Source organism: Perca flavescens, chromosome 11 (genome assembly GCF_004354835.1).
Source record: "Perca flavescens isolate YP-PL-M2 chromosome 11, PFLA_1.0, whole genome shotgun sequence".
In the NCBI taxonomy this organism is placed as follows: Eukaryota; Metazoa; Chordata; class Actinopteri; order Perciformes; family Percidae; genus Perca; species Perca flavescens.
In genome coordinates, this window is record NC_041341.1 from 21,824,435 (window position 1) to 21,849,119 (window position 24,685).

Sequence of the window (24,685 nt, forward strand, 5' to 3'; positions counted from 1 at the left end):
AGGAAATACCTGATGAAAGAAACTGTCGACACATAAGCAACAGTTTGCCGTATTTTAAAGAAACTCCGCTTCCCATCAGGTGTTTGTCGCTCCACTATTTCGTTTCGCAGGCGGATATTTGAGCGTTTGCGCCACCTTGTGAGCGAACTGCTCCCTCAGCAGAGCCGACGTATATCTGTCACAAGATGGTGTCAATAGTTCGCACTCTTCGACACCACACAGACGAGGTCAGCTGCTGTGCCTTCTCTCCATCTCTCCTCGCGACCTGCTCCGGTGATAAAACTCTTCGTGTTTACAACACAGCGGACTTCTCGGAGCTTCCTTTTTCTCCTCTCTCGGGCCACGACTATGGTGTTCACTGCTGCTGCTTCAGCTCGTGTGGCAGCTACCTGCTCAGCTGCTCCACAGACGGATCCACCATCGTGTGGAGCTCACAGACAGGTGAGGTGGTCGCGGTGCTGCAGCACCCGGCCCGCAGTCCGCTCCGAGTGTGCGCGGTAGCACCAGACTCCTCCCAGCTGCTGGCAGGGGCCTGCGATGGTACCGTGGCCCTCTGGGACTTCCGCTCCAGGACATTACGCAGGTACAGTGTGATCCAGTGTCAATCAAGGGCCAGTTTGCTGCCTATAGTTGTAGCCTTAAAGTGACATTTTAAAGGGCCCATACCATGCTCAATTTCAGGTTCATACTTGTGCTTTGGGTTTCTACTAAAACATGTTTACATGCTTTAATGTTCAGAAAACACATTATTTTTCTTATACTGTCCGTTTAAATATACCTGTATTCACTCTCTGTCTGAAACACTCTGTTTTAGTGCCCCCCTTCTCAGTCTGCTCTGATTGGTTGCATTACAAAGTATTGCATATCAGCACTCTTGTTCATTGCAGCCATGGAATGACTGTAACTGAACCGTAGCAGCATTTTCGACTTATATTATAGTTGTGACATCTCAACCGTACGGATGTCCTGACTGCTCGTTTAAAGGCACCGCTATTCAATATGGGCTGTTTGCATTTCTCTTCAGATTGAGCGTTTTGATACTTTAACAGTATTTATATAGCACCTCGACCTGTTTTATAATCCTAAAGACATGAAAATCTCACTTTTTACAACATGGGAACTTTAAAGTTCCTTACTTACATATTTCTCTATAATTAATCATGACTGCTGTATGCATTTGTCAAAGCAAGTGGTTAGTTATTATAAATTACTATCTGTGTTTAGGGTTGCTCTCGATAATCTTTTAGTGCATAAAATGCCACTTATAATTTCTCAGAGCCCATTGTTTTATCTGACCAGAATCAGTTTACTATAACATAAAATCCTCACGTGAGAAGCTGGAACCAGTTGGTACTTTTGCTTGAAAAATGACTTAATTGATTATCAAAATAGCTATTTGATCAGAGTAGACTGACAGTGATTTCTCCCTGACAACTCAAGCTTGAAGGTTGTCTTTAACTTGAAATTTCAATCACAAGGTAAATGGCCTTCATCAGCAAATAGTCATCCCGCACCATTCTGATGCTTACATTGAAATACTTTGATTGGTGCTCTGAATATTATTCATGTTACATCAGAGCCACGCCCACTCCAAACCAGTTAGAAAAACACAGATAAAAACACAGAAAGAGAAATTACAAAAAATCTTTTGAAACATTTTGTGTTCATTTAGAACCCTTTAGTTAACAATAACAAAAAATAAGTTTTTCAAGGACCTTAAAACATCTGTAACTCCTTTGGGTTAGACCCACAGTACATTGAGCCTACTCAAGAACGATTAGGGTTACTTGGCTTGCTACTACATTAAGGCAGGTTTAACAGTAAAGACACATGGGACTAATGAACACAACCAGCCAGACAAGCACTTATTGACAAGAGCTACCAACTTGAATTAAATATGTTAATAAGACCATCTTCATCTGAAGATCACAGCTTTCACAAGCCCCCTTAGGGCTGCTGTGGCTCTCTAATTAACACTCTCACAGGTGGTTTAAATTAATCTCAGTCCAGTACTCCATAGCATCGTCCACAATTAGTTTCACACAGCTACATTTTAAACCAGGATTAATTAAGTCCTTTATTTTACAACATTCCCAGTAAACCTTGCTGTTTATAACAAATCTAACCCAATGTGTTAATCTAACATTGTCTATTGCAGATGCAGTGCAGTGAGCGAGGCCAGTGTTGTGGCCTGCTGCTTCTCTCCCTGTGGCCAGATGTTTGCGACCGGCTGCACCCACGGAGACCTCAAACTGTGGGATACGGACATCAACCTCCTGCATGCTGAGAAGGACGCCCACGACCTGGGAGTCACCTGCTGCAACTTTGCACCGCAGTTTAAAGTTGGTGAGTTCTTAGTGTTTAAAGGGCCAGTTAACCAAAATCACCAAAAAAAACAACAATTTTCACTTATATTCAGTTCAGTTCAGACACTTTATTAATCCCAATGGGTAATTCATTTGCAGCTTCCAAGTCCTGTTCCAACGAACACTCCCCAATCACTTATCAATAGTGGTGTCTAGACCTGCACATAGTTTGTCTGTTGATGGTTTATTATTTTAAGTCATTTATCAAGCAAAATGCAAAACATTTGCTGTTTTCTTTCATGTGTTTCACATTCATTGCTGCCTTTTTACTGTTTATTGTAAACTAAATATCTTTGTGTTTTGGACTACTGATCAGACAAAAACAAGCAATCACCATGGGCTCTAGGAAACAGAATTTTTAGTTTTTTACTATTTTCTGACTTTTCATTAACCAGATGGTATTAATGAATCATAACAATTAGGCTGTAGATTTATAGATTAATAATGAAAATAATAGGAGTTTTCACTATCCCGGAACAGAACACTCTTGATTGAGTCTTTTGTGATTTTGGGTGAACTAATCCTTTTAGTTTGTAACTTAAATCAACTTAAATCCAAATGACATGTACAGTGTTTGTTCTTTGCCACGTTTGGGGAATAAAAGCATATTTTTGTTCTGGAAATCTCCCTTTAATCCAAACACTATATTTATGCCACATACAGTGAAAAAGATGCTTGCCATGTGTTGTTACACTTCCCATACATGCAGTTATTTTGTTATTAAAGTCAGTCAAGCATGAACATTAAGAAAGAGAGGGAACATGGCTGTTTTTTGTTCTGCAGAGGGCTGCTGTGTGGAGTTTCGACTGGCCTCCTGTGGACAGGACAGCCAGCTGAAAATATGGATTGTTTCCCAGCGTGAAGGTGCAGGTAGGCCGACCCCTTTTTCTTCCCCCCTAAACTGAAAGCTCTCTCGCTTCATCTCCCATGAGAGAGAGGCACCGAGAGAACCTGCTGACTGCTTTAACCTTGATATCGCTCTGCAGAATAGAGGAATTTTATTAGTGTGTGGAATAAATCAGCTGCAGACTGACTCATTAATAATGGATCCCTTTAAGACATTCTGCTGAACTACAGCAGCTGCAGAGGACAGTGTGTGTGGAGAAGAATTGGGGAGGAAATCAGGTGCATACAGTATATCCTCCGTGACATTAATGTCTTGTGCAACTGACAGCAGAACAAGAACATTTAGTGTATGTTCACAGGTTGTGTAACCAGCCTGCAGACTGTATTTTCATTAGTGTGTGAACACGCCATGTTATTAGTTCCTCAAGATGTGTTTCCGTGGTAACGGCCATATCTGGGGAGGATAAGATGTGTCGCACGTGGTGACCTGCTGCGGTCAGTGGGGATTTTTCATCTCTGTGCAGCTTGTAGAAAGACCTCGAACAATGTCTGTGCTCATTTCATTTCTTTTAAAATGTATTTTTCACATATGTACCGTGTTTCTCTGTGGAGGAGCTTTCAACCTGTCCACTCCTCCTGAAATGTGCATTTATCTTGTCTTTGCAAGAGGATTGCATGCTTGAACCCCTCTTCCATTGTTCTATGATAAAGAGACTCAAGGGTAGATGATTCAGGGAACCAAGGGGCCAATTTTGAAGCTGGGATCACTGTCTAAACATCTTTCCTGTCTTGGCTTACTTGTGTTTGCAGCCCCATATTTTTATGGTGCCATATCCAAAGGATATGGTCTTATTTAAGCACTGAGGGTCATCTCTTTGAGGTATGCTTTGAGGAAAGAAAAAGACTGCAAATCTGCCTTCTCCTTTCCTCCACCAGCATACCTCCCGAACATTTCATTTATTTTCTCAAGGGCACATTTAGATTTTGTCAGGTTTAATAATGGGTTTTTGTTTTTTCCTTACCAAGAAGTACAGGTGCTTCACTTCACATCATGAATATGCATAACACATAAAACAACAAATTAACCTCCCACAGAGCCTGAAAACAGCATTTTTACACTAATGGAGAAAAGGGAGGTTTAATTTAATACATGTGTATTTACAGGCTAATCATTTAAATACTGTTATAGTCCGATTGATTTTGGCACATAGGATTATTGCACAGTGAATTGTTACTCTGTTCTCAGGAGTGTCCTTTATATCTTAAACTGTGAATGTCTCAGGCTTATTGCCAAAAAGAAAATCTTTTGTTTCCAAGCGGCTGTCAGCAGGTGGCACAGCTGCAAGCCAGCAGGAGGGAAGAGAGTTATTGACAAATACAGACACAATTTGTATTTGAACTCTAAGGGTGTGTGTGTGTGTGTGTGTGTGTGTGTGTGTGTGTCCGTGTGTGTGTGTGTGTGTGTTTGTGTGTCCGTGTGTGTGTGTGTCCGTTCGTCCGTCCGTCCCTCAGGCTGTGTCATGAAGCTGGTTCACACTCTTACCAGCCAGTCAGCTCCAGTTTTGTCTTGCTCCTTCTCTTCTGATGGAGAGCTGGTCGTCTCGGGGTGAGACACACACAAATCAATTCTTCTTGACGCACGTGTGAGGAGCACTAATAAACATCCCCTGCTTTGGCAACTGAATATACCTGTCAGGCTTATGTTTTGTAATGTCATTTGTTGTATTATTTGCTGTGAAATTATTTGCTCATTTGTGACGAATTAAGTTTAAATTAATCTGTCATCCATGTTGAAAAAATTCATTTTTTTTCTGCGCTGTAAACAGCAGATGCCACTGCTGAGCACGTATCCTGCTGTTTCATCACTTGGCCACAGGAGGAGTGTATCTTATTGCATGTTTGCATCCCTCTGCTGTTTCTGACTTTAATCCAAACATACTGAAGCTTAATCTGTATTTTGTTTGTAGCACGTATGAATAATGTGTGTGTTTTTGTTTGAATCCACTTTTTTTTTTGCAAATGAATGCATATGGATTCTGCTAATGATGTTTACTCTAATTATTTAACAGTTCGGTGGATAAAAGTGTTGCAATATATGATGCGGTAAGTAAAACACAAAAACACTTACAAAATGTAGGTTTTTTTTGGTTGGCTTTGCTGCTTCAGTTAACCACTTTCTAAACATGAAATGTCAGCCGCAGTAAACAGATGCCAAACATTCCTGTTCTGTTCATGTTTGTTTGTACTTTGTTTACAGAACCTGGGAACCCTGCTTCACAATTTGAAACAGCATGACAGGTAAATGACCTGACATCCCGCTGATATGCAATCTCTGCAGCTATCAGAAAAAATAGGAGTCCAAGTGTTTTAAAATCAAAATGTGTGATTTTTGCTTGATTAGTTTTCCCCAGAAGCACTGGGTGCAGTGATGCAATAGTATATTATCCAGCGCTGCTTTCCAGACAGTCATTGAAGTGCAACCGCAGGTAGGCACCAGTAGAGCCCTTTGAAGTGCTTGAAAGGATTTAAGATACTGTACAATCTAAGACTGTTTTTTTTTTTTTTTTTTTTTTTTAATTTTCAAGGGTAGAAGGAACCTGACTTTTAGAGCCGATCTCTTTCTATGTCAATTTTAGTCTGTCATACACACCCTTCACATTCCTGCTCCTCTTCCTCCTCCCTGAAGGTATGTGACTGCTGTTGCTCTGTCTCCCACCATGCCGTGTTTTGCGACCGGATCCATGGACAGAACCGTAAAGGTGTGGAGAGTAGGAGATGGAGTCAGCAGAACTGGTAAATATTTAACAGAGAATTGTTTAGGTTGGCGCCTACAAATGCACAATCACTCCTCCTTTTTAACAGACGGTTAGCAGTGGTTCAAAGCCCAGGAGCCATTTGGAGCGCCAAAGCCTCCCAAAAGAGTGTTTTGGGAGATATCCAGCAGGAAAAGCTCCTATTACATGTGTATTGCTGTCTGGCTGCAGTGTCTAGAGGAGGAATTGTGATTGATGTTTATTGGTGCAGCAGGGCAAACTACCACTGAGCCTCAGAGGGCTGTTGTTATGGAGGTAAAAAAGAAAAAAAAAAAGTTCCAACCCAACATGAAAGAAAACATTTGGAATACTAAATGAAAAGGTGCACTCGTTAGACATCTGGAGGCCTTGAAGCCTCATCAGGGCAGCTCCCCATTTGCCATTAGTCAGGTTGATGTTGACAAGGAAATTCCATCTCAATGAAGATCTGTCTTTTTTTCATGCCTCTACCTCTTTCTCTCTTTATCTCCCATTTCCTTTAATCTTGGTTCTTTCTTTCTTTTCACATATTAAAGCTATTCCCTTTTATGTTTTTCTGCAGCAGCTGAATCAAGACAGACAGTGTGCCAAGGTAAATGAATCCATCGCTCTTTTTTTTTTTTTTTTTTCCTTACAAATCTTCTTCTTATTATGTTATTCAAAGTACTCTTTGAGCTAAAAGACACTGTTTTATTGTATTATGTTCTTTATGTGTGAATGGTTAAGATACCAAGAGTCTCGTAAAGGTGTTTAGATCATTTGATGTCTTTATGTGGCCTGAAAACATCTTTTTCGCACTCTTTTTTGCGTGTGACTGAAAGCTTTTGTGTTTGTCATGTGTTTATAATGTATATTGTGTTGTGTAAACCCAAAGAAACACAAAGGTGCTTTGGTGAAGCTAATGGGATCCAAAAAAAACTGTCTGGCTTCAAAGGATAAGGCTGGTATTATTCAACATTTCTTAATGCCAGCAAATCCCATGAAGCGACTATAACAACAATGTGTTGGGCTGTCTCTTAACACCTTCCCAAGGCAATTCGTTTCCTTTTTTTTTTTTTTTTAAAAATGGGTCACAATATTTTCAAAAGAGGCTCAGTAATGTGTTAAAACATATGGGCACAGTAGTTTTTAGAACTGCCATGACATTTCAGGATTCTCAGGATTAAGAGGAATAATATGGCTACCTGTAAAACCGATGGCATTCCCATCAGCCACAGCTGTACTTTGTGTTTAGTGCTAATTGGCGAATGCTAGCATGCCAATCAATTAACAAAATAAACTAAAATGGAATAAAACAGAAATAAATACAGTGCAGTGGAAGCTGTGACTTAACTAACCCAAAATGTCATTTGAATCCCCTACATACCCATTCTCCACCCACACAAGTGTTTTCACTCAAAGTTGAATTAGACCTCTTGGCTTGATTGACACCTCCCTCCCTCTCCTGTTACGTTAGGTTAGGTAAGTTGCACCTGTTTAGGGTGGGACAATCTACCCTGTTCTCATTGTTATTCGTGGGATTCCCAGTATACCTCCACCCAGCTTCAACCAGTCTGTCATTGGAAACACCTGTGTTCGTGGGCAGGGTTAGTCAGGTCTGGATGGGTATCAGCAGATCAGAAATGTTTTTTTGGCCCTAAACCGTTCATTGCTTCATAAATAATATTTTAAAATTGAATTTTACTTAAACAGAAGGAACTAGTGCATTTGTATGCGACTATTTTCTGCTGGGGATTGATGCACATCAGGCATGCTGGTGAGTATTTATGGTAGCAGGAAGTTGACTGTATTCATGGTAATGTGGGAACATGTCACCCTGTGCAAATGTAATGTTATTTTTGGACAACAGTGAAGGGTGTATGGCACAGAGGACTAAGCGATCAGGCTTCATTATAGTCGACGATGAGAAAAATAGATATGTCCAGACTTGTACTGTGAATAATGGAGATGATGATGATGAGACCCCAGGGTAGACCAAGAACATGTTGGAGAGATTGTGGCTATGTCTCAGTTCTCTTAAATTGCACCCTTGGCTCCTCCACTTGCCTCCCTTCCTCGCGTCTTAGTCCGTCCCACCGAGGAAGCACGCGAGAGACACGAGGAAATAATGGGAGGTGAAAGGAAACGAGAGGTACATCTCAGTTCCCTTTTTTGATGGTTCCTCGCTTCTCGGTGATCACTCCTCGCTCCTCGGGGTAGAAATAAGAACTTTGAGACGGCCTTAGATAAGTGGCAAAAAAATGAATGGATGATGAAAAGAGCTTCATATGTGCATCTGTCCAAGTAATTAAACACTGCAGTCTGAGCTGTCCCAGTCTGCAGTGAAGCTCCGTGAGGTTTTCATGCTTTTGGCACAGTGATTCCATGACTCAGCCTCCTAGACTGGGAGGCTCCACACACTATGAGCCAGAGCTGCAGAGGGGAGGTGGTGTTACTCTGCTCACTGTCGTGCAGACCCAATAAGTGGATCTTTCCATTTAGTGTAATTGTGCTTGGGGCAGGTGTTCTGTTTGCATAGTTTTAGTACATATATATAGTACTTTGTCTTTAGTGCTAACGTTAGCATGTTATCCTGCTTAACTAAGATGCCAAACAAGATGGCAAAGATTTCCTGCTAAACATCAGCATGTTTTTTTTTAATATTCATTCATTTAGTATTCAAGAGCAAATCCTTACCTCTAGATGTGCGGTCATGCCAAACCTACACAAAGAAAGTAATCAAGCAGAGATGCCAGTTCCTCTGAAGCCTCAGTAGACCAGAATGCAGTGTTACATGCATGTTACAATTTGAGTGATGAGTGTTTGTTTTTTTTTTTCTTTTTTTTTCAATTGCAAAACCTCACTCAGGCGCAGGCATGTTCTTAGGGGGGTTATTGAAACCACCATCTTTTGCGGAGGAAAATATGCACTGATCATGAATTGTCTAGCAGAGGTAGGAAGAGGTGGGTTACGTTAACGCGGTAATGATCAACCCCTCCCAGTCTTCGGGGTTATTCTTCACACGGCTAATGGTGGGCGATGGGAACCACGAGGCTGCTGCGAGGTATCGTTAACGAGGCCGGCGCACCACAGGCCAGTTTGGCTCGGCCTTGTTTGATAAATGATGACCGCTCGCTCACGTTGTGTCGTCTGAAGGTTGATGAGCTGCGTGCTGGTGTAATCTGAAGTAACGCAACCCTGGGTTTAATGTGCTTTTCTTTGGTAGATCACATGCTTGTATGCGAGGTCAGGGATTTGTGTGTGTGTGTGTGTGTTTGTGTGTGTGTGTGTGCGCATGCAGGAAAGTAATTGTCATATCAGCACAGAGGGAGTGTGTCCTTTTCTGTTGAGTGTGAGGGGAAATTGTTTGTTTGCATCAGATAAGGGGGGGGGGGTTGTAATAGCAGAGCACTTCCTCCCTTCCTGTTGTGTGTTTTGCAGGAAGGAACTTGCCCGGTCACTCCAGGCTGCTGGTTGCTGATTGGTCAGAGGAGGATGTGCAGACTTGGCTGCGTGAGGAAGGACTGCAGCAGCTCGTCAGCATCTTTAAAGCCAACGACGTGGATGGAGCAGAGCTCAGCCAGCTGAACAAGGAAACAGCAGCAGAGCTGGGAATTGGTAAGGATGGAATATAAAACACAGTCACGCACATTAGTGTGTGAGTGTGTGTGCTTTACACACAGTGAGTGTGTGTGTGTGTGTACACACACACACTCACTGGGACTCAGTGTTTTTTTTGTGGGGATTTACTGTTTGATCCTAAAACATGACAAGCTTCAATTGGATAGCGTGATATAAGCTGCTTTTTTTATCGATGTTCTGATTTATCTTCCCCCTCCCCACAACTCTTTCCCAAACAGTGATCTGATTTAGGGACCTGACGCTGCAGCGTCTTCTATCTGCTTATACAATCACAAATCACACTGTGTGGACAGAACCCCACGGGATGACCTTTACGTCACAAACAATGATAATCCCTCTGAAAATAAGATTAGTCCGTTCAGGGTCGTCCAAGGTCTCCGTGTACAAGCTGCAGCCAGAAAAACTCCCTGCAGTGGATGGACACACTGCCGACACCAGTGTTGAAGCTGCAACACTATAGTACAGTAGATGTACACATTATCTCCACCAAGGCACTTATGTTTTCAAGAAATACTGTAGTATTGATTGATGATTGATTGATTGATACCACCCTTGCATCAGTCTGCGATGCTTAGCATAAAGACCTGTGGTTTTTACACTTCAAGTTTTTGTACGATTTTTTTTAAACTGAGATATAATGTTTTGTTACCTTCAGACGGAGCCAGACTAGCTTGTTTCTCCATTTCCAGTCTTTATGCTAAGCTAAGCTAACTGGCTGCTGGCTTCAGCTTCATATTTACCATACACACATGCGAGTTGTATAAGCGCATTTCCCCAAATGTTGGAACTGTTCCTTAAATATGTATGAAGAAAAACCAAAAAAATTGCTGAACTGACTGCAATTAAATTTGGTAGAAAGTTAGGCTAAGTTAGGCTCTATGGGCCAAGAGCAAGTGATTATTTTTTGGTGTTGGTGGCCCATCATGTGGCTCTTTATAAAGGACTTTTTGGATTGTTTAACTCCTGGAGCTAGGTTCCCAAAACTGTGTACGAATAAAAAAAATAAATAAATAAAAAAAAAAGGCAAATTATTTATTATTAGATTGTTAATCTTGTATTGTCTCCTTGGTAGAGATTTGGGTGCTTTCTTGTAAGTATTGCAATGCTGGTAGTTTCAGCTTAAGCACACCTTGAATTTGTATTTATACACAAAGTTTTGAGGGGAATTTAACAGACTGTTTACATGCTGCATGAATGCCATAATGCCCAGAAAAAGGCATCTTTACTCTGATTACTGGTATTTTGTGCCGACTGTAATTGCGTAACTAGCTGCATCACAGTCCCACCCTTAATCATGGTAAAAACGCCCTTCTGGCTATTGTTGTCTTTGCTTTAATTGGAAAGCAGCAAACACAGTAAAAAAAACAACGGTAAAGCCAACTTCCCTTGCATGCTGCTCAGTTATGCAAAGCATGTCCTATGGACCGAGCATCTCTTTACCATGTGTTTAGTATGGAGGTCAGCTCTCATTACCACAGAGCGAGGACAGAGGAAACTGTTCTTTTTGTGCTGTGGAACCAACAGCTATAATTTTCAATGCATGCTGTTTGTGTAAATTGGTGTGCGCGCACGCACACACACACACAGAGCAAATTAGATTCCAGCGCACTTTACTTAATGAATTATACATGAATCTTTGAGCAAGGGGAGGAAAAGAAAGTTCCTCTTGGTTATAATTCAGTGTAGCTATGTGGAGACGGTATCATTCTGCAGCTTTATTGTAGCGTCTCATCAAATCCTCAATCTAAATGTAAAATGGACTGTATAGTACTAATGGCTTGTGCCCCCATGTACAACGTGAGAACTTATGGAAATCTTAAATCCTATAGAGGTGTTAAGTGCCGTTTTTCTATCCAAGACTAATTTATTGAATGAATTGGAGCACTTAATAGGTTCAACGTGTTTCACCAAGAGAAGACATTTTGATTGAGCAACATCACTTTTCCCATAGGATTCAAAGTATTTATGATTGCGACAGCAGGCCTCTGCTGCATCAGTCTGTTTTAAAGTGTGTGTGTGTGTGTGTGTGTGTGTGTGTGTGTGTGTGTGTGTGTGTGTGTGTGTGTGTGTGTGTGTGTGTGTGTGTGTGTGTGTGTGTGTGTGTGTGTGTGTGTGTGTGTTATTTTTTTGATGCAGGAGTTTCACGCCATCGAGTTCATGGTGCGGGTCGCCAGTCAGTTGTAACGCGTACTTGAATGCTTTCCTCTTTCTACTTTGTGCTCTATGAATGAGTGCAAAATTGAGGCGGAGTAGTCGGTCTGATAGCTGATTGTGAGGATCTCTTCAGTTTGTATGACCCTGATTGTGTCCTAGAAATGGATAGAAATTCCTTTTTAGAATCTGGTTGTACATCATTAAATACAGGAGGAAGCTTTGAATACATACATACATACATACATACATACATACATGCTCAAATAATGCTGGAGTTTAATTCAATTCAAGCAAATACACACTCAGTTATTCTAAACAAAACTAAACAACTGACTTCTTTTGGGCCAATATTTAAACAAAATAATTATTTTCCCCACCAGAAGTTTATTCCTGACAGTGTGCGGAATTGATTTCCACCACGAAAACCACAAATCTCCAAATTTTGTGATTTAGACATTTTCAGATAAACTTATTTTTTTATTATTATTATTATTATTATTTAACTTATTTCTTGGGCTTAATAAACCATTTAAAACCCTTTTGGATTAACTTTTACAAATCAAACGGGGTCGCTCTTCGCAGCTCACGAAAAGTTGACATGTTGTTAACTGAGATAAATCCAAATTAAAATGTGACTGGGTAACTAATTCCTTACACTTGAAGAAGATACAATATGTTTAAAAAAACTCAATTTGGTAGAATTTAGCAACCTCTCTTACAGTTTGAAACTAACAGACAATTTACAATTTGCAATATTTCAAAGTATCATACGAATACGAGTGAAATACAGACAGGGGAAATGGATGGAATAGTACGGCAGGGAGATATTATCTACAGTATGCTCTTTTAAAAAAAAAAAAGAAATAATAATTATCACTATTCTTATGTTCTTACTTATAGATTCACAGATCATCCCTTTGCTCAATATAATTGTTAAACTGAGCACTGAAATATTATTTGTACATGAAAACAATATATTGTTTGGGAGTTCAGGCCGGAAAACAATTGTCACTGAGCTCCTCTCAGTCACTGTATCTCTGTCTGTATGAGACGGCACTGCCACAACACACAGACACATCACTCCTCCTGAGTGTTGTAAAGGTCCTCCCTCCATTGTAGCTGGTGTTGAAATTTGCAGCTGATGACAAACTCAAAAGGTGCTGTTAGTGGGCAGAGACGTGCAGCTGTGTGCAGAGCGACTTCTCCTTTGTTTGTTTTTTTTAGGAGTTTGAGTTTTTATTCTCGAGTAGAATAATAAGATGTTAACTTTTTGAACTACAACACACAGAAACTCCACAGAGACACCTTGCCGAGTTGTGAAGCCATCATCACACCGTGAACGTGTCGGGCTCTTTGTGTCGCGGCACAGATTGATTGAGCGGGGGTCCAGATTTATTCCTGCTTTGTTTTATGTGAGAGAGCAGAGAAGGGACAAAGTCAGTCTGTCGAGTGTCTGTCACCTCGCTGATTCAGTTCCACAGAAAAAACACTGATGCTTCTTAGTGCAATAACATAAACATAAAATAGATTTGGACTGGTTTATGTGAAGTACTCAGTGAAGCAAAAATGGTTTGTATCTATTCATTTATCATCAGAGATTAGATCAGAGAAGTTTGAAGTGTTGGAAGAAATTGCACTGTGTGTGATGTAATTTGCCACTTGCACTAAACGGTGTGTTTTCGCAGAGTCTGTGGGCCTCCGAGGTCGTCTCCTGAGGAAAATTGAGGCCTTGAAGGCGGAGCAGAGCGGTTCAGATGCCCCAGATGAGTTTCTGTGTCCAATCACCAGAGAGCTGATGAAGGATCCAGTCATTGCTGCAGGTTAGACGATAAATGCTAAAAACCTGTCCAATGTCTCAAACCGAGTCAAAGACAGACGTGTGTGTGTGTGTGTGTGTGTGTGTGTGTGTGTGTGTGTGTGTGTGTGTGTGTGTGTGTGTGTGTGTGTGTGTGTGTGTGTGTGTGTGTGTGTGTGTGTGTGTAATGTTTCAAAATATTTCCACCCCACAGACGGGTATTCCTATGAGCGAGAATCCATGGAGAGTTGGATCAGGGGCAAAAACAAAACGAGCCCCATGACGAACCTGCTCCTACAGACCACGCTCCTCACCCCTAATAGATCTCTGAAGATGGCGATAACACGATGGAAGTCGAGCCAGTAGACAGCAGCTCATTTAAGCTTGTTTGCCAGCTGCAGGTACTTCATCATAACACAGGAGCTGCTTATCTGATAACACATGCTTTTATCATCATCGAAAGAAGTAATTACTATGAATAGTTTTCTTATCAGAATCCGATTAAGTTAATTAATAAAATATCTGCATACCTGCTAATTGTACCGCATTATGTATTTGGAGACATCACTCAAAGTAACACTATGACACTTTTTGAATGTATAACTCAGCAATGCACTCAGGGTAGCTTATGGTGGCTGATGTTGGCAAACTCATCTACAGTACTTGTTACTGTTAGCTTATGTTTTAGCATCTATTAATATTCCATAATGGTCACTTGTGACAGTTGACCAGTCAGTGGCAAATTCAAGCAAACTAGAAAAAAATTGCTATAGAACTGTAAAGATTGACTAGTTTCTTCTCTTGCGGCTGTTGCGCTATATTTTAGCTTTTTAATTTTATTATCCCAAATGTAAAAAGTAAAAATAAGCACTGTACCTCACCAGAAATGATTGGACATGGAATGTGCCATTGTGCTGTAATTGCCACTTGTGGCCACAGAGTCCGCTGTCCCAAATCTTAGTCTCACTTTATTGATCTGTTGAGTTACCTGAAGCTTTTTGGCAGCAACCAAACGGCTGTATAATGTATACACTCCTCTTTTGGCTCATGGTAATTGTTAAATGTCCTCTTAAGTAGCCTTGTGTTTTAGAATAAAAGTCAGCAGACCTGTTTTTTTTTTGCCTCAGTGGGTCTTTATTTCTCTCCCATGGTGGATATGGCAGTAATGTTATATTACAGTATGATCACAGCTAATAAAGCTCACAATACTGGAAACATGGCAACAATTGCATTTAATGTACATATTAAAATAGAGCTGATAGCACTGTGCCCCAAAACCATTTGTTTTTATAGATTTGTCTCTGTAATATAAACTGCAATTGTAGCATACGCAAACTCAACATTGAGAATCATTAAATGTCTTAATAGCTGTGCAAAAATAACTATATAAAATATATTGCTTTTACAATTAACCAAGCCATTGGCGCTGTAAATAAATTAAACTAGACAGCAACAACAAGCAGATACAGAAAGGAATCCAATGTTAATGGTGATTTATATAATGTATAACACATTAACAAATGCTTTTTTAGAACTTTTAACACCATTTAAACATTGTGCATAAAACTCAAAATACACAAGTCTGAACTTGTCAATACACTTAACATAGATCTTCACTGAAAAGAGGGAAAACTATTTATATAATATACACCAGAGGATCTATAACATCCTTCGTAAAACACAGGAATGCCCGTCCTTTTAGACTTTCTTACACCTTCACTGAGCACTTTCTCTTCTTTATTTCTCCTGTCTCAGCACCATGGATGTAATGAACACAGTTCAAACCCCATTTCACTCATTCAGAACTATTCTGTAATAACATTATGCTGTAGCTGAATATGTTGTTTAAGTTTAACTTGAGCGGCCTAAGTGTGTGTATAAAGTGCTCACTGTCACCATTGTGTTGATGAGGACTCAACACTACATGTCCAAATACTTCCTTCAGTGCAATGTCTCCAGCTTGGCTGAATGACGGCGGACATGTTGTCATGTAACAGAAGCTGACAGCCACAAGCGACAGGTTGGGAGGAGAACAATTTGGAGCATTCGGTACACTGCCTGCAGTCTGTAGTCACACAGGAAAACAAACTGCTTGCAAAGTGTACTTCTTACAGGCTTAAAAGTGGGACTACTGGGTTTGGTTTAAAAAAATTGGAACAACTCCTCACTCTTTAGATTTTTGCTTGTGTGCGTTGTGGACTGTATGAGAGATAAAACAAACCTCTCTACACATTTGACTCTATAAATGATCGCTTTGGTTTCATTGAAGCTACGTGAATGGCAGGATTATCTCGGGCTAGGCCAGGCTGCTTGGGCTTACTGTCCATGAACGTGTGCGGCATCGCCAGAGCTGGCTTGGACTCTTTGTAACAGTTGGTGGCTTGGCAGAACTTCTCTGTGAATTCCTTGGCGTGCATGCCGTTTTGTAAGCTACTCATTGCCATAGCACCCTGAGGTGGTGGAGGTTTGTGCTGCTCCTGGTAAGTGCTCACTGTTTTGGCGTAAGGCAGCTCACAGTCGACAGGCAACAGGCCCATTACTGACGTGTTGTGACACACCAGACCGTCGGACGAGTGGTTCAGCCAGCCGCGGCCGGCAGACTGCAGGCTCGGGTGACTTTGCAAGCCGTGGGGCTGCTGCTGCTGCTGCTGCTGCTGCTGCTGGAGAAAGCGTGCGGTCTTGTCCGTTATGCCCATGAAGGGTCTGGGTTTGTACTCTGATGCAGAACTGGCCTGTTGGCTGTGCTTTGATTTGTCAGAGATCTTGGTGCGGACATCAGGTCCCAGCTTGCCGCTGTCTGATAGGCTGCTGCTGGACGCCAGGCTACTGGTGGAACTGGACACGCGCATGCTGCTGCCTCCTCCCTGTGATCCTGTTGCGCCACACATCCCATCCTTTCCTGGCTCAGTGTGGTTTCCCTGGGGTCCGGGACCAGAGCCGGCCAATCCATCCAGGGAGGATGCGGAGTGGGCTGACAACCTGTCTTGCCCCAGACCCTTGGAGCTGCTGCATGATAAGTAGGAAGCCTGGGAGGAATGGAGGCTCTCACTTTCACAACTGTGACCCATGGAGGTGGAGGCAGCTGCCAGCGACACGCGGTTCCCGTATACAGGCTCGTCAGCTGGGGGCGGCAGAGGGCTGATGTCGATACCTGGGCCCGGCTTCAGCATACTGGACATGTGTCTGCTCGGTAAGGGACTGGAGGGAGCGTACTGAGATTTGGACCCTCCCCCCATGGAGCTCATATGCTGGTTGGTCTTGACTATCTGGGCCTGCTTGGTGGGCTGCAGGACCAGACCCTGTTGGGCCAGCTCCTCCCGGTGCTCTCGAGGGTAACGGTGGAGGGGGAGCCTGCCGGGGCCTGGGGGGGAACTGGGGCTCTGACTCTGATGTCCCAAACTGTTGCTGACGGGCTCAGAGGGTAAGACTCTGTTGTAGGAATAACTGTGCTGTGACCAGCAGGCATCTGTTGTCCTGTTGTGCAGCGAGGCCTCCTCGTCTTCTTCCTCTTCCAGGATGTCTCTTTGTCCTTCCACCCTCCTGGCACGACAGTGCTCTGAAGAGTCCTCCTGTCCTTCGTCTTGCTCCTGGTCAGACTCGTGGCCTCCTGACGCCTGGCTGGAAGCAGCTGCAGCCCCAGCGAGGCCACCTTTGATCTGGCTGCGCTGCATCTGTTTACACTCGTCCTCTACTCGAGCAAGCAGACGACGGATTTCCCGGTTATTGGGGCACAGCTTGGCTGCTTCGTGCAGGTCAGCCAGGGCTGCCGAAAACTGCCTGTGGATAGGAGAAAGAATGAAGAGGAACATTGTTACCAGATCCAGACTGCCAATAACAAACCACAGGAGCTGTTGTGGAGCTGTGCTGAATAGTATACCTGCTGCTTCTTTTAGCTCTTGCGCGGGCATAGAAGGCCTCATAGGATTTGGGTTTCAGCTCCAGTGCTTTTGTTGCAAACTCCTCAGCCATCCCAAAATCCTACAAAAGGAGCAGAATCAATACATTTAACCAGTTAATAATCAAGCACATGTGGCTAAGTTTCGATCACAGAAATAAACCTTTTAAAATAAAGAATACACGCTTATGTCTTCTTTATTGCATTAAGGACATAACAGTATTTTCAAACTAAATGGCTCTCTCCAGCAATTATGCTCCCTGTGTGAAGTGATAAAATAACTGGCAGGCACTCCAGGTGCTGTAGATACAGACAACCTCATGATGCCAGTTTCGCTCGGATCCCCTGTTAGTTTGCAGCTGGCTCGCTACATAAGTCTGCCTGATAGACTTATGCCTAGACTAAGACTTATGTAAACAAACTTTTATGAAGAGCTTTTCTGCAGAAAAAAGTATCCAGCAATTCAAAGACAGAACAGCTTAAATTACCATTATGCTGTCATTTTTAAAATTTCCAGTCTATCTCAAATAGTTTTTACCCAATGATGAATTGAATGACTAACAGGAAACTGGCCGGCACAGTTAAACTCTGGCTGAGGGAGCAGACATGCTGGCACATGCAGGAACGGAGATTGTTTCACAAGATTTGAGGAGATTGAGTTCATTGCCCAGTGTGCTTGTAGCTTTCTCCCCAACTCTGCCCTGCTACCATCTGAACACTAACAAGCTTCCTCTGCCCACACATGCTCAAATCATTTCAGTCCCAGACTTATCTTTTTGTCTAAAACATTTCAAACAATTGGGGATACTTACCAGAAAAAAAGTCTCACTAAATATCCATTTAATGATGCCCAATCGTATTCATTACTCACTGACAAAACTCTAGTGAGTGAAAGGCCTTATTTAAAGTCATTAAAAGGATCACGCTAAAAATACAGCACTGGCTGAGGAACAAAAGGAAAAAAAGTGTCTCTTGAGAGGCTCACGTTGGTTTTTCTGCGACAGCGGGAGAGATTAAGGTACAGAGAGACCCTCAGGTCTTTAAATGCCTTCAGGTCATCGCCAAAGCCTTCTCTAGGAAACTTCCTCAGGGCGTACTGGTACCTCTGGGCTGCCTCCTTCATCTTCCCTTTCTGAAAGACACATGGAGGGCAAACATGCAGTGAGGAAGAGGACAGAACCAGAAGGAAAATGTCAGGGAAAGAAGCAGGGCAATGGAATGCACCAGATACTCCCGCAATAGCTGTTCTCCAGCTCGAACCTTCCCTTCACAACACACACACGTAACAGCAGACAGGTTTGTCCTTTCTGCCACAAACTCAATTTGTTAAATGTCAGGTATCGATCATTGCTTCTTTGGTAAGTGGTGCAGAACATACACTATTCATTTTCTACATTTAACAGAGCTAGAAAAGGATGGTAATCGGGCCGTTGTGCTGAACAACACACACATTTTTTTCACTTCTATAAAGGAAAACGACATCATTCAACGTGATATCATGACTTTGCATAAACATACATTATCTGTACGCATTTTGAGCTATCTGCGTGTATGTTTACGCTGTATACAGCGGACAGCAGTCTGCAACGTCACAGCGTAAACATACACGCCACGAGGCACTTTCTAAAGCCACGTTGCGCGTTATCGCGAGGCTACGGTTGGGTTTAGCAAACATCACACGCGGGTTGAGTTTAGGAAAACAAAGGTGGAAAGAAAACATCACACGCGGGACATGATCCCTGCTCTCCTGGGTGAAAGTCCTGTGTTTTTACCCATCCTCCACCCCAACCAACCTCCCTATGCAGATTTTCGCCCTTTCATACTACTCCCTACGGCGTCAATTCACACGCAATCACAAGGTAATGTAAGTCAATGGAGGCCAAATGGCGTAAACACGCTAAAAAACGAGTATGCGTCTTGATAACACGCCAATAATGGCATACGAATTGGCGTGTCATACATACGCCACTTCATGAGATCTGTCTGCATCATTCGATAATAACTAAAATAAATGTTTCTTTTAGTACAAAGAAATTGCACAGAAATTGTACAAAGAAAGCAGTTTAGAAACATGAAACATTTCATTCAGACAGTGCTCTTCACAATTGACAGTAAGCAATTTCTTTGCGAGTTGCACATTACCTTGTAAAGTAGGTTTCCCTCCTCCATCAGCTTCTGAAGGAGGATGATCAGGATATCCGGCTTGGAAGTAGCCATAGCCCATGCGGCGTTCCCTGTGGGTGTAGAGGGGGAAAGAGAGAAGTACAAAGAGGCGTGTTATGTTGTTCCTGGTACCAACAGATGGTCACTGTATTCTCTGGAAATTGGTACAAGGTAAGGTTACCTAAAGATTGTACCTGATCGATCGTAAGGTGACGTTCTGTAGCCTTAGTTTATTGAAGGCAGTTAAGAAAGAGTTAGGAGGGAGACAGTGAAGAGAAAAGAGGTCATGCAACAGCAAGAGTAGCCATTTGTAGTAAAAGGAAAAAGTGTTACAAAGTGTGTTGTGACAATGTACAATTATGTGTCACTCAATTTGAAATGGCCTTATTTTCGGCAGTAAATGTAGGCTACGCAGTGTGAACTGTGCTGAAAGAAAATAAAGTAAAGGTTCTGCCCATTACTTTTTTTCCTTTGACAGCAGAGTGCACTGGAGATAAGCCGCAGACCCAGATAGCTCTATGAATGTCATTTAGGTGATAAGTCACATTCTTAAATTAGCCAAGCAGCACATGAGGGAAAAGAGGAACACACACACACATGCACACACACAAGTGAGTGAAAAGCAGGAATGGAAACTGTTTTTCCACAACATTCCACAAAATTAGTCTAATCTTATTTTAGTACCATGAGATACTGAGCAAGACAGAAACAATCTCGACATAGAGGCAAAACTAAATACTGAGAGTCTCTCAGTGTTTACTGAGACGTGAAAGAACTCAGCAGACCACGGACTGCTTCTAGAGACCACAGGAGTAACAGCTGACTAGGTGGTCAACTTATGGACAGCACTGAGCATCTGCACACAAAGTTATGTACATGGTCTACATTTCCAGTAGCATTTACACAAAAGCATTGTGCTTACCCAGCTTGGCCCCTTTCTTCAGCAGAGTCACCACCACCGACGTGTTCCGACAGCCTATGGCCCGGTCCAGAGGCCTCATCCCACTGTAGTCCACGTGCTCTATCACTGCTCCTCTCTCCACCAAATACTGGACCTACATGAGAGCACCAACCGTTAAAAAACTCACAAACACGGTGTTGACAGTCATGTGCTGGCCTAACACAGAACAGTATGTGTTTAATAACGGCCAAAGGATGCTCTCAGTTAAGGCTAAATGAATGGTGGTGTTGGTGTGTGTGTTGTTAAACTAATTTCACTTACAATCTCTGCATCTCCATAGAAGGCAGCGAGGTCCAGTGGAGTTCGTCCGTTTTTGTCCGTATGGTCGATGACCGCACCTTTCTCCACCAAAAACTGCACTACATTCTTATGTCCTTTTAAACATGCCCAGCTCAGGGGTGTCAGTCCCTCCTTGTCCATCGAAGTCAAAGATGCACCTTTGATAAAGAAAGATAATCAATATTTGGTTAAGATATTATTGGCGGCAGGGAGGAAAGCAATAACAAGAAGATGGCTCAAACCTGAGCCACCCAGCCATACTAGACATTGTGCAGGAAATATTCACCATGGAAAGAATTACTTTTATTCTAAGATTGAAAGAAGCTGAATTTAAAGAAAAATGGGTCAAATGGACAACATATAAAATAGCATTAGAATCTGTGTAATCTGAATGTTTTTTTTTTCTTCATCACATCTGGTTGCTGTTTTATGTTTGATTGTTCATTTTATCTTATTTTAGCACTTTGTAATCATTTTCAAAACTGAGATTACTATGCTATGTTTTTTTTTGTTCTCATTTTTCCCTAAAACAATAAAGATAAGAGTGAGAAAAAAAAAAAGATGCACCTTTGAAACAAACAATGGTCAATAAACACTTCTTATCAACATACTCCTGCTAATCTAATCCAGCTAACGAGTATTCCCTGCCTTGTAATTTCCTGGTGAATGAGACTGAATGCTTACCTTTAGAAAGCAGAAACTCTACAGTGCTCAGGTGACCCTCACAGGCAGCCACCATGAGTAGGGTCCTGCCCTGCTTGTCGCTGATGTTAATATCAGCACCGTGCTGCAACAGTAGCTCTGCAATCTAGCAAACGGACAAGAACAGTCAGAGAACAGACATCAAACACATCCAGGTGCACAGAGCTCACACAGGGACCATGACCCTGCGTCAGGAAACAATTAAACCAGAGATAGCTCTAAGGGCAGGACATAAAACCTAAACTGGATAACAATTTAATACCACACACACGGTTAAAAGATTTAGAAGAAGAAAATGTTGAGGTGTTTGACTTGTAGTTTGAAGCAGTGTGGTTGCTGTGGATACAGAGGGATAGTTTGTCTGGCACAAAAGAGCCACTCAGCGTGTCTCACCTGCCAGTGTCCCTGTCTGACAGCGCAGAATAGAGGAGACACCCCCCGCCGGTTGACCTGCTGCACCAATGCCCCCTGCTCCAGCAGGAAGCTGCATACCTCCATCTTCCCCCTGCCTGCTGCTGCCGTCAAGGCTAAAGAGAGGAGGAAATGTTAGGATTGATGTAGGCCTGACTTCTTTATTCAGAGGAACAAGTTAAGGTAAGGATACAGTACAGTGATGAGATCAGAGTGGAATTTAAACCATTCCACTTAACAACCCTAAGCCAGAGAGGACACTGTATAGCAAAAGCATTAGTGAACATGATAACATCTATGGTACACAGACTTGTGTTGCGCATGAGCAACATCCCGGTCCTTTAGTAACCCAAGCATGTGGAAAAGGAAAGGCTCAGATATAAATAGTGTTTGCAAACTCAGAATCCCTCCTATTGTTCAAAGATGAGTAGAGAAAAGCAGGCTGATGTTTGGTGCTAATTGAGTGTTAAAACAGACAATTATGTTATGCTTATTAAACTCATTAAATTCCTGCCTCAAGCTCCCTGGGCCTTGTACAGAAAGATGAGAATCCAGTCAGTTTATGCATTAACAGGCAAAACATCCGACAACAAAGTCAAACAGTTATGTTAAACACCCATTCTTGTTTATATTTTGTATCTTTTTCAGAACACGATTAAATGGAATTAACTGTGTCTAATTCGTATTTATCGAAAAGAAAACAATAATTTGTGCTTGTATTTGCGTCTGTGAAGAAAACAAAGACTGACTGTTAAAATGTTCAATGCTTAGAGCTTATTGGCTGCTGCTGACGTATGGCAGCAGATGGGCCGGTCTTAGATGAGCGCTGGTTGTCAAAACAGAGTAAGATCCACTGTAAGAATCACAACAGCTCTGCTCTCACATTCACCTCGGAGAGATTTAAGGTGCCGCTGATTCTCCAGTTCTGACTGACATCATCCATCTGGATGAACAGTCATCAGAGCCAAACTACCCCACCCTCCATCTGCTCAAAATATGGATATCCTCACACACCGTGAAGAACAATGACTAATCTTAGCCTATGTTAGGGCTCCAGGGAGCAACATTAACAGCACCTGGGATGATGCTGGGTTACACCAGGGTTACACTGAACAAACTATCAACAGCTGAGCAGTTGATGTTTGAAAGTGAATCCTGTTTTAATATAACTCATTTTATTCTTAAAAGTTCCCCATGCTTAGTGCCATTCCCATATGTTCATGTTAACAGTATTAACACAAACACTTATCTTAACACTAGAGCATCTCAGCATTCCGTATTTTATTTAATCTTATCTTGTGTTTTGTAAGCTATTCGTCAGCCTTGTCTCCACTCTGCTCTGCCTACTCTTGTAAAGCTACAATGATTGTAGTGAGAAGACTAAATCACTGTCTGATAAAAACAGATTTACAAAGTAAATACATAATAATGTCCTTACCCACCACTTCACTACCAGGCTGGAGAAACCCAAGACACACCAACAAGATAGAGGTTTGTTATAGTTTATGTTTTTCTCAGGGTAAAAGGAATACATAACTCAATTTACTTTGATAATGGATGAAATGTCAATAACAAAAGGTTGCAGGCAATTTATAAAAGGCAACACTGATTATTTGTAAAATTTAAAGTGTTTGCTTTGCCTGGGGACTTGGCAGATGCGCTATTACATAATAAATGCATTTATGCTGAGCACACAGGCATACATTGCCTCTACATCTGTGAACAATTTAAATTTTTAATTTTAGAATTTAAATTCTATTATCTGAAAAGTTGTCTTTTACATTTAACTGCTTCACACTGAAAGACAGAAATTAGTGACGTGAGCTAAATTAAATGAAAGTTAATTCAGCTTCCTGTTTACACGCAGGGTAGTTTGGATGAAGACTATTTCCTACAAAATGCTGATAAATAAAGCCCCTAGAGACATATCTTCTCATCAGAAAACAGTTAACAGTGATGGGTTCAGCGCTTAGAGTAAAATGCAGGTGTTTGTCACTTGGTGCGAGAATAAAGATCATCTTTTTCCCAGGCACCTGAGAAAACCAACAAATTGCTGCCTGGGATTGCTCATGCTGTGCTCTTATTATACAGTAAGAATGCTTGCCCTCTTTGTACAAACAGAAGACATAAACTGCAGAGCCTTGAACAGAGGCAGAAATGACCTCAAGTGCATTTTATATTGTACATATTCAGAAATTGTCCCCTGTATTTAAGTCATTCTAACTACAGTATTTAGAGCAGTGGGCAGCCAATCTCCAGAACCTTAGACCACTCGAAAGAAAGCTACATCAGCATGAACTTACAAACACAGAAAAGCCCTGACCACCAAAACATTATTTTATATTCTGACTCAAATAAAAGAAATATGTTATGATTATTGCCATGACAACTGACATGAATAACATACACAGAAGTACACTGGCTACTTAATTTGCTATAATCTCTCTCTCTCTCTCTCTCTCTCTCTCTCTCTCTCTCTCTCTCTCTCTCTCTCTCTCTCTCTCTCTCTCTCTCTCTCTCTCTCTCTCTCTCTCTCTCTCTCTCTCTCTCTCTCTCTCTCTCTCTCTCTCCACAGTCCGGTTCTGGTGGTTGATGAACGCAGATATGTGCTAATTAGCTCTCATAACAAAATGCCAGAGGATGATCTATACTCATCTGTACATACAGGTTAAAACAACAAAATGTATCATAAAATGATAC

The 24,685-nt window shown here is 41.9% G+C and overlaps 2 protein-coding genes across 2 annotated transcripts in view; one reads left to right on the plus strand and one right to left on the minus strand.

Annotated features, from left to right (window-relative positions):
• LOC114564508 (WD repeat, SAM and U-box domain-containing protein 1) lies at nt 1-14,691 on the plus strand. Its single transcript, XM_028591891.1, has 11 exons — nt 1-583; nt 2,159-2,346; nt 3,150-3,236; nt 4,725-4,818; nt 5,282-5,315; nt 5,470-5,510; nt 5,899-6,005; nt 6,567-6,596; nt 9,425-9,601; nt 13,465-13,599; nt 13,789-14,691. Exons 1-11 carry the CDS (start codon nt 186-188, stop codon nt 13,938-13,940), a joined length of 1,443 nt encoding a protein of 480 aa, XP_028447692.1. The 5' UTR covers nt 1-185; the 3' UTR covers nt 13,941-14,691.
• The window catches only part of LOC114563654 (protein TANC1-like), a 21,045-nt gene continuing 11,030 nt past the window's right edge, over nt 14,671-24,685 (minus strand). The window contains 8 exon segments of the mRNA XM_028590451.1: nt 14,671-17,351; nt 17,452-17,552; nt 18,455-18,601; nt 19,612-19,703; nt 20,555-20,687; nt 20,855-21,030; nt 21,557-21,680; nt 21,968-22,101. Coding sequence (XP_028446252.1) covers nt 15,800-17,351; nt 17,452-17,552; nt 18,455-18,601; nt 19,612-19,703; nt 20,555-20,687; nt 20,855-21,030; nt 21,557-21,680; nt 21,968-22,101 — 2,459 coding nt within the window. The 3' untranslated portion in view covers nt 14,671-15,799.

What these genes read in the sequence shown, in the direction of transcription:
- LOC114564508 (XM_028591891.1), top strand. Translation starts at nt 186, where the DNA reads ATGGTGTCAATAGTTCGCACTCTTCGACACCACACAGACGAGGTCAGC. An exon ending in AAGACAGACAGTGTGCCAAG is followed by an intron (nt 6,597 to 9,424) that starts GTAAATGAATCC and finishes TGTGTTTTGCAG; the next exon opens with GAAGGAACTTGCCCGGTCAC. An exon ending in AGCAGCAGAGCTGGGAATTG is followed by an intron (nt 9,602 to 13,464) that starts GTAAGGATGGAA and finishes GTGTTTTCGCAG; the next exon opens with AGTCTGTGGGCCTCCGAGGT.